Below are 16,032 nucleotides of genomic sequence, written 5' to 3'. Positions count from 1 at the left end.
TCCAGTCACAAACAACAGGATTAGGACTTCAAATGAGGAGGGAGCTGCAGGAGTTTATGAACTGCTGTAATGGGACCTGGTCCAGATTCTTTTCTCACCTTCACCGGGGTAGCTGAAACGATGGGACTACACCGGTTGTGGCAAATCTGGAGTAACTGAGATTACAACATGTTTAGAAATGATAAATGGGGGATGGGAAAAACCAGAAAATGCATCATGTGGGGAAGCAGAATTGTTTGTAGACAGAATGTTGATTTTCTAAGTTCTTCAGGAGGCAACAGCAGTTAGTTTGCTTCTAAAGAAATACCCCTCACAACTCTGCCCCTTTGGCAGCACAAAGTGGTATTGTGTGTCCAGGAGCATAGGGGCAGCATAGCAGATGTTATCCCTGTGCTAAGGCTAAGCCAGCTCTGCTACCCAGTGTAAAGGGAATGGGCAGTGACACTCCCAGTTCTGGTGCTTAGGATTTTCCCCAGGATTGTCCCCGGCTCCCGTAGAGGGGCGTAAAGGGGTTGCAATTTCTCATCCCTAACACACACCGGCACAGGGCCATGTACAGTCTTGCCCTGGGACAGAAGAGGAAGAAGACCATCGCATCCACTCGGCATTTCCTTTCATGGAGATGGCTCCATGCCCGCCCTGTCTGAAGCATTGATGATTACAGCATGAGTGTAAGAAAAGTAATTTCACAACTGAAATGGCCAGATAGCATACAGGACAAGGTAAGTTTCATTTTCAAAAGTGACTTAGGCCTTGTCTTCACTTACCGGCGGGTCCGGCGGCACGCCATTGATGTTCTGGGATCGATTTATCGCGTCTGGTTAAGACGCGATAAATCGATCCCGGATCGATCCCGGAAGTGCTCACAGTCGGCGCCGGTACTCCAGCTCGCCGAGAGGAGTACGCGGCATCGACGGGGGGAGACTTCCTGCCGCGTCTGGACCGCGGTAAGTTCGGACTAAGGTACTTCGAATTCAGCTACGTTATTAACGTAGCTGAATTTGCGTACCTTAGTCTGATTTGGGGACTTAGTGGGGACCAGGCCTTAGGCTCCTAAGTCAATTAGGCATTGCAAGGCTGAGCAGAGTAATGCCTACATACCTTTAAATATCTGGCAATGAAAATAGAAAACCCAATAATAATGGGGGATTTCATCCCCATATTGACTGGGTACCTGTCACCTCATATCAAAATTCAGAGATAGCATTTCTAGACACCATTAATGACTGCTCCTTGGAGCAGCTAGTCCTGGAACCCACAAGGGGAGAGGCAATTCTTGATTTAGTCCTAAAAGAAGCACTTAGGATCTGGTGCAAGAGGTGAATATAGCTGAACAGCTTAGTAATATTGACCACAATGTAATTAAATTTAACATGCTTTTTTTTGCGCGGGGGAGGGGGAGGGGGATACTGAAGAAACCTACCACAGTAGCATTTAACTTCATAAAGGGGGATTACACAAAAATTAGGAAGCTAATTAAACAGAAATTAAAAGGAACAGTCATAAGATTGAAATGGCTGCAAACTACATGGAAACTATAGAGAAAGCACCACAACAGAGGCTCAAACTAAATGTATACTCAAAATTAAAAACAAACAAACAAACAAAAAACAGTAAGAGGACCAAAAAAACAGCAGAGTAAAAAGTAATTAGAGGCAAAAAAGAATATTTTAATAATTGAGGAAAATAGAAAGGAACATAAGGCAGGTCAAGTGACTTATGAGAAGAGGATGAGGGAACTGGGCTTACTTAGTCTGCAAAGAGAAGAGTGAGGGGGGATTTGATAGCAGCCTTCAACTACCTGAAGTGGGGTTCCAAAGAGGATGGAGCTCGGCTGTTCTCAGTGGTGGCAGATGACAGAACAAGAAGCAATGGTCTCAAGTTGCAGTGGGGGAGGTCTAGGTTGGATATTAGGAAAAGCTAATTCACTAGAAGAGTGGTGAAGCACTGGAATGGGTTACCTAGGGAGGTGACAGAATCTCCGTCCTTAGAGGTTTTTAAGGCCCGGCTTGACAAAGTCCTGGCTGGAATGATTTAGTTGGTGTTGGTCCTGTTTTGAGGAGGGGGTTGGACTAGATGACCTCCTGAGGTCTCTTCCAACCCTAATCTTCTATGATTCTATGAAGTGTAAAAGTAAAATAAGGCAGGCCAAAAAATAATTTGAAGAGCAATTAACAAAAGACACAAAAACTAACAGCGACAACAAAAAATTAAGTACATCAGAAGCAGGAAGCCTGCCAAACAATCAGTAGGTCCACTGAATGACCAAAATGCTAAAGGAAGACAAGGCCATTGCAGAGAAGCTAAATTAATTCTTTGAATTGGTCTTCACTGCAGAGGATGAGAGAGAGTTTCCAACAACTGGGCCATTCTTTTTAGGTACATATTGGAGGAACTGTCTCATATTGAGGTGTCCATACAGGAGGTTTTCGAACAAACTGATAAATCAAACCGTAATTAGTCACCAGAACCAGATGATATCCACCCAAAAGATATAAAGGAACTCATATATGAAACTGCAGAACTACTAAATGTGGTATATAAACTACCACTTAAATCAGCCTCTGTACCAGATGATTTGAGGATAGCTAGTGTAATGCTGATTTTTAAAAAGTTTCAGAGTAGCAGCCGTGTTAATCTGTATCTGCAAAAAGAACAGGAGTACTTGTGGCACCTTAGAGATTAACAAATTTATTTGAGCATAAGCTTTTGTGGGCTACAGCCCACTTCTTCAGATGCATAGAATGGAACATATATTGAGGAGATATATATACACAGACAGAGAGCATGAAAAGGTGGGAGTTGTCTTACCAACTGTGAGAGGCCAATTAAGTAAGAGAAAAAAACTTTTGAAGTGATAATCAAGATAGCCCAGTACAGACAGTTTGATAAGAAGTGTGAGAATACTTACAAGGGGAGATAGATTCAATGTTTGTAATGGCTCAGCCATTCCCAGTCCCTATTCAAACCTAAATTGATTGTATCTAGTTTGCATATCAATTCCAGCTCAGCAGTTTCTCGTTGGAGTCTGTTTTTGAAGCTTTTCTGTTGCAAAATTGCCACCCGCAGGTCTGTCATTGAATGATCAGACAGGTTAACGTGTTCTCCTACTGGTTTTTGAGTGTTATGATTCCTGATGTCATATTTGTGTCCATTAATTCTTTTGCGTAGAGACTGTCCGGTTTGGCCAATGTACATGGCAGAGGGGCATTGCTGGCACATGAAGGCTCGAGAGGCAATCCTGGCAATTTCAGGCTGGTAAGCCTAATTTCAGAACCAGGCAAATTGGTTGAAACTATAGTAAAGAACAAAATTATCAGACACACAGATGAACAATATATGTTGGGAAGAGTTGGCTTTTGTAAAGAAAAATCATGCCTCACCAATCTATGAGAATTCTTTGAGGAGGCCACCATCATGTGGACAAGAGTGATCCAATTGACACAGTGTACTTAAACTTTCAGAAAACTTTTGACAAAGTCCCCCACCAAAAAGCTCTTAAGCAATGTAAGCAAACATGGGATAAAAGGGAAGATACTCTCATGGATCAGTAACTGGTTAAAAGATAGGAAACAAAGGCTAGGAATAAATGGTCAGTTTTCACAGTGGAAAGAGGTTAATAGCAGGGTCCGCCAAGGATCTGCCCTGGGACCTGTACTGTTCAACATATTCATAAGCAATCTGGAAAAAAGGGTAAACAGTGAGGGAGCATTTTTACAGATGGTACTAAATTACTTAAGATAATTAAGTCCAAAGCTGACTGTGAAGAGTTACAAAGGGATCTCACTAATCTGGGTGATGGGGCAATAAAATGACAGATGAAATTCAGTGTAGGTAAATACAAAGTAATGCACACTGGAAAAAATAATCCCAACTATACATACAAAATGATGGGGGTCTAAATTAACTGTCACCACTCAATAAAAAGACCTTGGAGTCATTGTGAATAGTTTTCTGAAAACATATATGCTCAATGTCCAGGGGCAGTCAAAAAGCTAACAACCTGTTAGAAACCACTAAGAAAGGGATAGATAGTAAAACAGAAAATATCATAAATGTCACTATCTAAATCCATGGTACACCCACACCTTGAATACTGCATGCAGTTCTGGTCACCCCAACTCAAAAAATATATACACCGCTACCTCGATATAACGTGACCCGATATAACACGAATTCGGATATAACGCGGTAAGCAGTGCCCTGGGGGGTGGGGCTGCACACTCTGGTGGATCAAAGCAAGTTCAATATAACACGGTTTCACCTATAACGCGGTAAAAAAATTTGGCTCCCGAGAACAGCGTTATATCGAGGTAGAGGTGTATTAGAATTGGAAAAGATAATGGCAACAAAAACGATTAGGGGCATGAACAGCTTCCATAGGAGGAGAGGTTAAAAAGACGAGGACTGTTCAGCATAGGAAAGAGATGACTAAGAGGGGATATGATAGAGGCCTATAAAATCATGACTAGTTAGGAGGAAGTGAATAAGGAAGTGTTATTTACTCCTTCTCATAACACAAGAACCAGGAGTCACCAAATGAAATTAATAGACAGCAGATTTAAAACAATCATAACAAAGTACTTCCTCACGCAACTCATAATCAAGCTGTGGAACTTTTGTCAGGGGTTGTTGTGAAGACCAAGATTATAACAGGGTTCAGAAAAGAATTAGATAAATTCATGGAGGATAGGTCCATCAATGGCTATTAGCCAAAATGGTCAGAGATGCAACTCCATGCTCTGGGTGTCCCTAAATCTCTAACTGACCGAAGCTGGAATTGGAATAAGAAGGGATGGATCACTCAATAATTGCCCTATTCTGTGTATTCCCTCTGAAGCATCTGCCACTGGTCACTGTTGGAAGACTAGATGCTGGGCTAGACGGACCACTGGTCTGACCCAGTATGGTCATTCTTATGTTCTTATGAACCCTCATGATGTGCAGCTGCTTCAACTGATTAACTTTATGAGCATAGTACTGTGCCTAAAATCCTTCTTTCCTTCCCTGCAGTTCAGCATTTCTACTTTTTATATTAGGGTAGAGTCTAAAGGCCCCAAGCGAGATTAGGCACCATACAGGCACAGAATAGGAGACTGTGCCTAACCCCAAAAGCCTACAAATATATTGTGGTCTTTCCTACAGTGACCGCGTCTTTCCTTTTTTCTGTCAAGCACTTCTGGGTACTGTACAATAATAAATACCCCTACTAATAATGTAGATAAAGGGAGGTAGAATCCTGGTTTTCTTTTAGCCCTCAGTATCCTGCTATTGCAATGACTTATATACCCATCCCTTTAGATAGCAGATCACAATGGAGATTGCAATGAGCATCTGCTATTCCACCCACACTGGCTTGCAGAGGACAGGCCCCAGTAGGTTTTTTTGAAAAGGAGTTGTAATCCCAGTGGCTGGTTACATGTCCATGGCCTCAACTTCGAAATAGTTCTCTGAATTTCTATTATTGCCCACGAGCTAAACACATGTGTTGAAAACTGTCTGAGTTAGCTTCACAAGTACATTGACAGAGAAATGTAGCAAGACCTTTAACAGCTGAACCATTGGGACTGAATCAGACAGCTCTAGGCTATGCCAATATACAACTGCGTAGATCTCTGTGTTTAGCGGTTCTGGAGTCATGCTACTCTGACTCCTTTTTTTTTTTAAACATAATAGATGCCTCCACTATGTTCTCTAAAATGGCCTGTAAAGTTGGGTATATGCTCTGCAGGGAATGAAATCAAAGTTCTCTCTTTATTCTCAGGCAAACTTGTCATGAGAGTAACAGGAAACCTGTTGGCCTGTTTCTCACCTTCAGAGTTAGGTGCAACTCTTGGAGGAGCATAGAGTGAAGGGGAAAACATGTCCTCATATGTAGTTCCTCGTTGGTTTCAGGTTCTATGGATTGGCAGTCCTGGAGTTTTTCTTGAGTTTTGGGTACAAATCCAGGTGGAATTCACTTGAAACCAGGGCCGGCTCCAGGCACCAGCTTAACAAGCAGGTGCTTGGGGTGGCCAAGGGAGAGGGGCAGCACCTGAGGCAATTCGGGGGCAGCAGGTCCCTCACTCCCTCTAGGAGCGAAGGATCTGCCACTGAACTGCCGCTGCCGATCGCTGTTTTTTTTTTTTTTTTTTTTGCTTGGGGCGGCAGAAATGCTGGAGCAAGCTCTGCTTGAAACTGAGGAATTGTATTTGGTTTCATCCAGATCATGAAAAATGGGGAGTTTTTTAAAGTGTGATGGAAACAATAAAACTGGACCAGAATTGATCAGATCTGGGCGTAGGTATTTTGGCAAAACTTTGTGCACCTTCTGATGAACTCAAGATGACTTTGGACTTTGTAACGAAACATAAAAAGCTTGGAAGTTACATAGGGACTGGAGTTTAGTTGCAAACATTTCACACCATATGTATGTGAGAGAAAGTGAGAGATTCTGTGTGTGATGTGTGTGTGTGTGAGAGAGAGAGAGTGATATATGTCTCTGTGTGTGTATACACACACACACACACACACACACACACAAAGAATATTATTTGGGAATATAGCATTGTGCACCTGTATTACTATCCTGTTTCAGTAACCATCCTTATTAAAACTCATTCAGTAAGTGACCATCCTGTGTTTGGGTCACTCCAAGAACAATATTTCAGACCATTATGTTGTTCTTTGATACATTATGTTGTTCTTGTTTTTTACCCTTACCTCTATCTGGTTAGCAGGAGCCCTGATGTAGATCCCTGCTGGTGATAACGTTTCTATGTTGGAAAGTCCATCAGTTCCAGAAAGTCCAATCACTGTGTTGTGCCTGACTCTATTCCCCTGTTCCAACCACTCTCCTAAAATATAATCAGAGGCACAAATTCATCAAATACAGCTCCAACAATCATCACTCATGCAGATCACATATTATTCTGTATGTTTTATTCCCCCCTATACTGTTGTGCAAGGCACCGTGTGCTGGTTGGCTGCAGCTCTTCACCACAGAGGTGGCTGCATTTCTGCAGTGCTGTACATATACTATTTGCAAAGCACTCTGGAATCCATGTTACACCATAGAAGGAAAGTTGAGAGTAGGGCAGGATCAATTTAACATGGCAGAGATCTAAATATCAGGGGTGAAGATTATTACTGTGGTGCATAGTTGAAAGCTCAGATAGTTTCCACAGGGTGGAGAGGGAATTGTTGTTATTAATTTGTACTATGGTCGTGCCAAGAGGCCGGAACCAAGATCAGAGCCTCTTGTGCTAGGCTCTGTACAAACACAGAGTAAGACGGTCTCTGCCCCGAAGAGTTTACAATCTAAACAGAGAAGACAGCCAACAGCTAGAAAGAAGAGATATTATGATACACGTTGTACAAATGGGGAACAGAGGCACAGAGCGATGAGGTGAGTTGCCTAAATTCACACAGGCACCCTGTGACAGAGCCAGGAATTAAACCCAAAATCTCCTGAGTCCTAACCCAATGCCTTAACCATGTAAACCGAAATATTAAAAACATATCATGCAATCATGTACCAAAGCATCTTGGGTTTTTGCTTGCTGTTGTTTTATTTGGGTTGTTGGTTTTTTTTGGTTGTTTTGGGGTTTTTGTTGTTGTTGTTTGAGCCATGAACTAGACAATGGGCAGAAGACAACAATGGATGCACCACTCACAGCAGCACAGATGCCTCCTGCCTGCAGTAATTGGGTCCCCAAATTGTATGAATTGGCACAGAAAGGAAAGAAAAGCACTTTAACCTCCATCCTAAGGAAATGCCAGCCATCATCTATCTGGAAAATGGCAAGCCCTATCCAAGGAGCATGCAAGTCACTCTTGCCCTTCCTTTACAAGAAATATGGTTCTTGATAGGGATAACATACGCCAACTCTCCCTGAAATTCTTCCCCGGACACAGGTACCCTCCCACATATTAATTACCCTAAATTCAAGCTGATCTCCAGAAAAAAAATATGCATTGAGTTTGGGGCTTTATTTTTTCCACACACTCTGCAACCTCCATGGCATTTACCTTGGAACTAGATCCTACTGAGACATATTTCCTTTTCAGATTGTATTTATTTCAGTCACAGCCATTATGAGGGCAAAAGTAGGATTGTACACTAGTGCTTTTGACAGTCATAGAGGTTTGAAAGGAGTCATAAAAAGTCTTGGCTTCCAGGCCAGGATCTTGTTTGCCAATTAACTTTAAGCCCAGAGCAACTTTTTATGACTGTCCTGCAAAACCCTAGAAAATAGGGGCTTAAATGAAATCATTGAGAGATTCCAATTCTAGAGCAGCAAACAGGCAGCTATAATAAATATGCCTTTACAGGTAACAAAATGATATATAAATTCATCTTTCAGACCCTCTGGAGCTACTGACATTGAAGCCATTAAAGACGTCTTGAGGATACAGAGTATTCAGACCGAAATTTCTGAGGACACATTTAGTTCAGCCCAGAGATTGGAAATTCAGACCTATGTCTCAGCATGAAGGATGGGAGGAACGGATTTCCAAATTAAGACCTGGACAGGTTGAGCGCTGCACCTGTTTATAGTCAAAGTGATTTCAGTGGGACTCCAGTCAAGCGGAAGGCCTGTATGTGTGCACTGGATTGCAGAATCAGGGCCTAAGGCTTTTGTTTGTTTGTTTAAATTTAAATTGCTGTTTCTCATCCGTGACTGGCGGCAGCCAAAACTAACGTGATATCATTACATACTCAGGCAGTATGGGATGCTGGTGGAACAGTCTGCAGACCAATCTCCAGGTGGCTTTAATGGTAGGTAGGAGAGAGATTTTGATTTGCAATATTTTTGTTATCTCAAGTTCCAAATCAGTCAAGTACCTAAGCCTGTGCTTGACTTTAAGCACGTGCTATCATCCCATTGTTTTCAATGTCACCTGATCAACACTAATGGGAAATATGTGCTTAGGTGAACCGGATCTTTAAATATTACATCATAGAGTTCTTTCCATGACAGGTGAATCTCTATCTACTGTTAGATTGTAAAGAAAAGAGGTGGGGTGGGAGAGAAGTACCAATGGGATTGAACAAGCTCCATGCTGCTCATAAGACATGGACCCAAGGCATATATGGTTACAAGGAGATAGGTCCTCAGCATCTACATGAGGAAGTTGGAGAGTGATATACTGGATTCCACAAGACTAGTGCCAGAGAACATGAATCGAACCTTCTTCCACCCAAGGAAGTTTTGATTAACAGTATCCTTGGCATAAAGAACCACGTATAGGTTGATTAAAAATCCTCTGCTTCACTTACCCAGTAGAATCCCATGACCTAAAATGTTATAGAAAACATTATTGTCCACTCTTAGCTCTGAGGTCCTTGACAGACTGAGTCCCCGACCAAAGGAATCCCACACAGAGCAACCGCAAATGTAAGAATCTAGAAAGAAAAGGGTAGTGTCAGAGGAAAGCAAGAATATAACTCCAGGTTGCCTCCGTTAAAGGTGATGTTTTTGTACAAATTATTATTCATCAACGCTGATGCTGCTTGATTAATCCAACTTGCTGTGATGCTCCGATGAGACAGATTGCAATTTAAGCTGTTCACCCTTACCAAATTTTGCAATTTTTTTTACCAACCTGCAAGTATTGCTTATATGATGAATTTTACCCTCTCAGTCCCAAAATGATTTCCAACTGGTAAAGTGTTTGCAACATTGTGACATTGCATCACAACATAATGAGGTTTTAAAGCAGCATCATGACATTGCAAAGTATTGTGGCATCATGCTTACACAAATATATCACATTTTCTATGATGTCACTATATTAAGTGAATTTGCATCACAACAACGTCATGCAGGTGAGTTTTTTTCTATACAACAAACTTTGAAATGTGGCCAGTTTAGCACAATCACACAAGACAACGAACATATGCCATCCAGTGATCCGCAAAGCAAGAATAAAAATGTCATTAAACTGTAAGAGATCTTTTATATGTAACCCAGTAAGCCATATGCAAATTAGCAGACATGACTAATGTCAGGCCAGTGTGGGCTACATGCCAGGATAAAGGCAAAGCTTGCTCAGCTGATGTTCATATCCTGGACTTGATCTAGTTCCCTTTGACACCAATGGAAAGACTCCCATTGGTATGAACAGGAGTTGGAGGGACCCTACAACAGTCACCAGACTTTACTAGCAGTCTGCAGTAGTGATGGACAAACCTCCATGAGACTACAGTGGGGGAGGTCTAGGTTGGATATTAGGAAACACTATTTCACTAGGAGGGTGGTTAAGCACTGGAATGGGTTAACTAGGAGATGGTGGAATCTCCATCCTTAGAGGTTTTTAAGGTCCGGCTTGACAAAGCCCTAGCTGGGATGATTTAGTGGGTTTTGGTCCTGCTTTGAGCAGTGGATTGGACTAGATGACCTCCTGAGGTCTCTTCCAACCCTAATATTCTATGATTCTATGAATTCTATGATTCTACAAAGTTTGGCTAGGAATCTCATGAGAACCAACTTTACCCATGAGCTTTCCAGCTCTTCCTGCTTTCCAGTTGCTAGACTGAAACTAATGAAATATGCTCATTCTTAGTATTTTACTTCTGTTTCCAGTGCTGGCCAGACCATGATTATACAGAGAAGCAGCAAAAATGAACTATAATTTGAGGCGGGCTGCTATGCAGAGGGGAAAAACAATTAAATATCTTAAAATCTTCAACAAGATTCATTAGGGGTTGAGTTCTAGGAATGGATAAAACTTAATGTGGATTTCCTATTTAAATCGAACCACCCCAGTACAAAACACATTTCATGGAGCATGGACAGAGTCCCCTAAATACAAAATTTGGTTTGGTTTGGAATGTGGATTTTGAAGAAAACATAGAATCATAGAATTATAGCATTGGAAGGGACCTCAAGAGGTCATCTAGTCCAGTCCCCTCCACTCATGGCAGGACTATATTATCTAGACCATTCCTGATGGGTGTTTGTCTAACCTGCTCTTAAAAATCTCCAATCATGGAGATTCCACAACCTCCCTAGGCAATTTATTCCAGTGTTTAACCACCCTGACAGTTAGGAAGTTTTTCCTAATGTCCAACCTAAACCTCCCTTGCTGTAATTTAAGCCCATTGCTTCTTCTCCTATCTCAGAGGTTAAGAAAAAAAAAATCTTCCTCCTCCTTGTAACAACCTTTTACATGAAAACTGTTATCGTGTCCCCTCTCAGTCTTCTCTTTTCCAAACTAAACAAACCCAATTTTTCAATCTTCCCTCATAGATCACATATTCTAGACCTTTAATCATTTGTGTTGTTCTTCTCTGGACTCTCCAATTTGTCCACATCCTTCCAGAAATGTGGCACCCGAAACTGAACACAATACTCCTGTTGAAGCCTAATCAGCGCAGAGAAGAGCGGAAGAATTACTTCTCCTGTCTTGCTTACAGCACTCCTGCTAATACATCCCAGAATGATGTTCACTTTTTTTGCAACAGTGTTACACTGTTCGACTCATATTTAGCTTGTGGTCCACTATGACCCCCAGATCCCTTTCCGCAGTACTCCTTCCTAGGCGGTCATTTTCCATTTTGTATGTGTGCAACTGATTGTTCCTTCCTAAATGGAGTACTTTGCATTTGTCATTATTGAATTTCATCCAATTTACTTCAGACCATTTCTCCAGTTGTCCAGATCATTTTGAATTTTAATCCTATCCTCCAAAGTATTTGCAACCCCTCCCAGCTTGGTAGCATCCACAGACTTTATAAGTGTACTCTGTATACCATTATCTAAATCATTGATGAAGATATTGAACAGAACTGGACCCAGAACTGATCCCTGCGGGACTCCACTCATTATGCCCTTCCAGCATGATTCTGAACCACTGATAACTACTCTCTAGGAATGGTTTTCCAACCAGTTTTGCACCCACCTTACAGTAGCTCCATCTAAGTTGCAGTTCCCTAGTTTATTTATGAGAAGGTCATGTGGGACAGTATAAAAAACTTTACTAAAATCAAGATATACCACGTCTACTGCTTCCCACCATCCACAAAGGTTGTTACACTGTCAAAGAAAGCTATCAGGTTGGTTTGACACGATTTGTTTTTGAGAACTCCATGATGACTGTTACTTATCATCTTATTATCTTCTGGATGTTTGTAAATTGATTGCTTAATTATTTGCTCCATTATCTTTCTGGGTACAAAAGTTAAGCTGACTGGTCTGTAATTCCCTGGGTTGTCCTTATTTCCGTATTTAAGGATGGGCACTATATTTGCCCTTTTCTGGTTTTCAGGAATCTCTCCCATCTTCCATGACTTCTCAAAGATGATTGCTAATGGCTCAGATATCTCCTCAGTCAGCCCCTCGAGTATTCTAGGATGCATTTCATCAGACCCTGGTGACTTGAAGACATCTAATTTGTCCAAGTAACCTTTTTCTTTCCCTATTTTAGCCTCTTCTGATCCTACCTCATTTTCAGTGGCATTCAATACGTTAGATGTCCAATAACCACCGACCTTCTTGGTGAAAACCGAAACAATGACATCATTAAGCACTTCTGCCATTTCCACATTTTCTGTTATTATTCCTTCCCCCGGCCCTGATTGGTCCTTGGTCTTCCTCTTGCTTCTAATGTGTTTGTAGAATGTTTTCTTGTTACCCTTTATGTCCCTAGCTAGTTTGAGCTCGTTTTGTGCCTTGGCCTTTCTAATTGCTTGTGTTATTTGTTTATATTCATCCTTTGTAATTTGACCTAGTTTCCCCTTTTTGTAGGTCTCTTTTTTTATTTTTAGATCATTGAAGATCTCCTGGTTAAGCCAGGGTGGGCTCTTGCCATACTTCCTATCTTTCCTATGCAGTAGGATAGTTTGCTCTTGTGCCCTTAATAATGTCTCTTTGAAAAACTGCCAACTGTCTTCTATTGTTTTTCCCCTTAGACTTGTTTCCCATGGGATCTTAACCTACCAACTCCCTGAGTTTGCTAAAGTCTGCCTTCTTGAAATCCATTGTCTTTATTATGCTGTTCTCCTTCCTACCATTCCTTAGAATCATGAACTCTACCATTTCATGATCGTTTTCATGCCCCAAGTTCAATCAGTGGAGGCCTGATTCATGGTATTTCTTGGGCCTATCTCCGATCTATAATAATCATCAATAGCACCTATTTCTTATACAGTATAGCAGTTTTCATCAATAGATCCCACGGCACTTCACAGTCTTTAGTGTCTCTACCCTGACAAGACCCCCGAGAGTTGGGGCAGTGCTATTATCCCCATTTTACAGATAAGGAGCTGAAGCACAGAGAGGCCAAGTGACTTGGCTGAGTTCACAGAGGAAGTTGGTGGCAGAGCAGGTAACTGAACTGAGGTCTCCCAAGTGCTAGGCAAGGGCCCTAACCAGTCTCTCACCAGTCATACGGGCATCCCCGGCAATGGTCAGTGCGCTCAGTTGCTGCTGGAATGCTTGGCCCACGTGCTGGAATTGAACACCTTCCAAATGGATGTGACTGTCCTCACCCTGGAAAGCCTGCACAATAACAACGGCCCCCATATCCCGGGATCCTAGCGTCCTCTCACTCCTCTTGTACAGACATGCCGAGGCATCTGAAATACAGCAGAGAGAGTCTGTCAACGGCACAGCTCCACAGTGACTCTATGCTCCATGCAAAGTCCTAAACCATGTCTTTCCATGCATAAGAGCTGATCCTTTTTAGAGGGACGTATATTGAAACCTGCAGGAAGCTGAAGTCATTTTATGCTTCGGTAAGCTCCTTCTGTTCAGTTCTAAATAGATCTGTGCCTGGGAAAGATGAATTTGACATTGATTTACTTTGGGTCAGATTCGTGAAAAGGCGATTGGGCATGGATGTATTTGAATTAAACTGCAATGAGAATACTTCAAAATTCTTTATGAACATTAGCTCTTCACAGTACCTCTCAGAGGTGTAAGTAAAGATTATTACCCCCACCTGGCAAGTGGGGAAAAGTGAGACACAGAGCTTAAGTAGCAACTTGTTCAGGGTCAAAGATGGAAGCAGGGCTCCATGACTGGCACTCAGATCACACCTCTCTCTTGTTGGCAAAGGTTAGAGAGGATTTAAATGGGATTGAGTATGAACAACCCCCTTGTCCCTAGAGATGGCTCTTCCAGGTCAGACATGAGGCACACAGGTGGGTAGCATATGGAGATTTGTACTACCACTGCCCAAGCTGTGCCTGTTCTGAGGCTATAGAGAGAATTGCAGTCTCCAACACTGTCTGGTCACTTTTAACAGCACTATTTTATTTATTTTCTCTTATTTTTAAGAAAGAACTGTAACAACAAAATCCACTGTGACGCTGCAACCAAGGTGCCAGCTCATGCCAGAGCTGCAGGGCAATTCACTTGTGTATTAGTATAGATAAAAGTGGTTGTTAAATGTAGAAGAGTGTATTTGGTGCTTAAACTTCATGAAAACGAGTGGGATGTTACGTTCATTGTTTTCACTTATCTGTATCCTGGTATAATGGAGTAGCAAACATGTACATTGTATACACCCCTGTAACTAAGTAACCCACCAAACGAGCCGTCAAATGAGAAAGAAGCCTTGTGCAATTCAAACAAAGAACGTTAACAGAAAAGAGCTCATTTCGAAGCAAGTGGGCATTGTGTGTGATGATCGGAGGTCAAAGACTCAAAATGCGTTCCTCTCTCCATCACCAGAGGAAAAGCCCACATGTCTTCTCACAGCTTGTTTTCTGTGAGAAGAAGCTATAAGTATGGATTCCAGGAAAGAGCCTACATCTTTGGACTATTTGGACTCTTACAGGGAAGTGTACCAGATGCAAAGCAGAGTCCCCAGAGACTATCTGGGAACCCTGAAAAGACTTTTGGGAAACTGGCAGTTTATTACATCCCTGCCGCCATTTGGAATTACAAACTGTGACTCACCTGTACATATATTTGACCTGCCTTAACCTCTCAATAACTCTCATTTCCTTTTCTTAACTAATAAACCTTTAGTTAGCGTACTACAGAATTGGCTACCAGCATTGTCTTTGGTGTAAGATCTAGAGATCTGGGGTAAGTGACTAGTCTCTTGGGACTGGGAGCAACCTAAATGTGATGTGATTTTTGGTTTAAATGACCTCTTATCACAAAATCCAGTTTGTCTGGCTGGAAAGATAGACTGGAGAATCTAACAGGACTGTCTGTGACTCTATGATAAGACTGGTATAAATGATCCAGGAGTTCACATTTGTTACTGGTTTGATGAAATCGAATTACAGAACACACCACCAGATTGGGGTGTCTGCCCTGTTTTTTGACAGTCTGCCCTGAGTAAGGCACTCACAGTCATGAGCCGCTCCAGACAATCTGACACCACCCAAATCATCTTCTTGTTATTCCTCTGACAACCACAGCTTCACTCTAACACAAATAAAACCACGCCCACTCCTACTGCATATCAGTGACAATATTCCTGGGTGCCAGAGTAAACCCATGGGGCTATACCAGCAATTGGCTGCTGCATACCAAATGAAGTCTTGTGTCGAAAGTTTAAAGCAGACAGAATTTTAGTTTTAAAGGAAAGCATGTGCAGTCAGCCGTCCTAATTAGCACCCCAAATTACAGTCACTGGGTGTGGTTCTGCTCTCTTTTACACAAGAACTGCTGGGTGAATCAGGAACCCTGCCCTGGAAGTCAGTGGAGTTATACAGGCATAAAACCACTGTAAGTGATAAGAAATCAAACCAATTATCTTTATTTGATCATGTTTTACAAATGCACTTAGTAACATCTCAGTCTTCTACACTCAAGACTACAGAAAGGATTGGGAGATTTTCTTCAAGTCACTAATTAGTAAACACAATTAAAAGTTTAACATAATATGTACACGGAAACATTATTTTCAAAAGATATCCTCTTTTTTACCACTTTAGGCTCATTTAAAAAAGGTGGTGGGGGGTTTCCGAAGATGGCTTGCAACAACAACATGAGGATAACACATCTGCAAGATAACAAGGAAATTCAGTTCAACTGCTGAGACTTCATACTTTCATGTCAAACAATCTCTGGAAAGATAAGTTCACTT

At 41.7% G+C, this 16,032-nt stretch overlaps 1 protein-coding gene across 3 annotated transcripts in view; it reads right to left on the bottom strand.

The window, feature by feature from the left end:
* The window catches only part of PKHD1 (PKHD1 ciliary IPT domain containing fibrocystin/polyductin), a 380,982-nt gene that overhangs the window by 169,790 nt on the left and 195,160 nt on the right, over positions 1-16,032 (bottom strand). For all 3 annotated transcript variants that reach the window (XR_010599356.1, XM_065587493.1, XM_065587494.1), the window contains exons 40-42: positions 13,367-13,561; positions 9,263-9,388; positions 6,703-6,836 (exon numbers count right to left, since the gene is read on the bottom strand). Coding sequence is in view for 2 of the 3 variants with exons in the window: in XM_065587493.1 (XP_065443565.1) it covers positions 6,703-6,836; positions 9,263-9,388; positions 13,367-13,561 (455 nt within the window). In the remaining variant the exon portion in view is untranslated. The remainder of the gene's footprint in view (positions 1-6,702; positions 6,837-9,262; positions 9,389-13,366; positions 13,562-16,032) is intronic.

Source organism: Chrysemys picta, chromosome 3 (assembly GCF_011386835.1).
Source record: "Chrysemys picta bellii isolate R12L10 chromosome 3, ASM1138683v2, whole genome shotgun sequence".
In the NCBI taxonomy this organism is placed as follows: Eukaryota; Metazoa; Chordata; order Testudines; family Emydidae; genus Chrysemys; species Chrysemys picta.
This window is presented reverse-complemented; position numbering and strand designations above follow the sequence as displayed.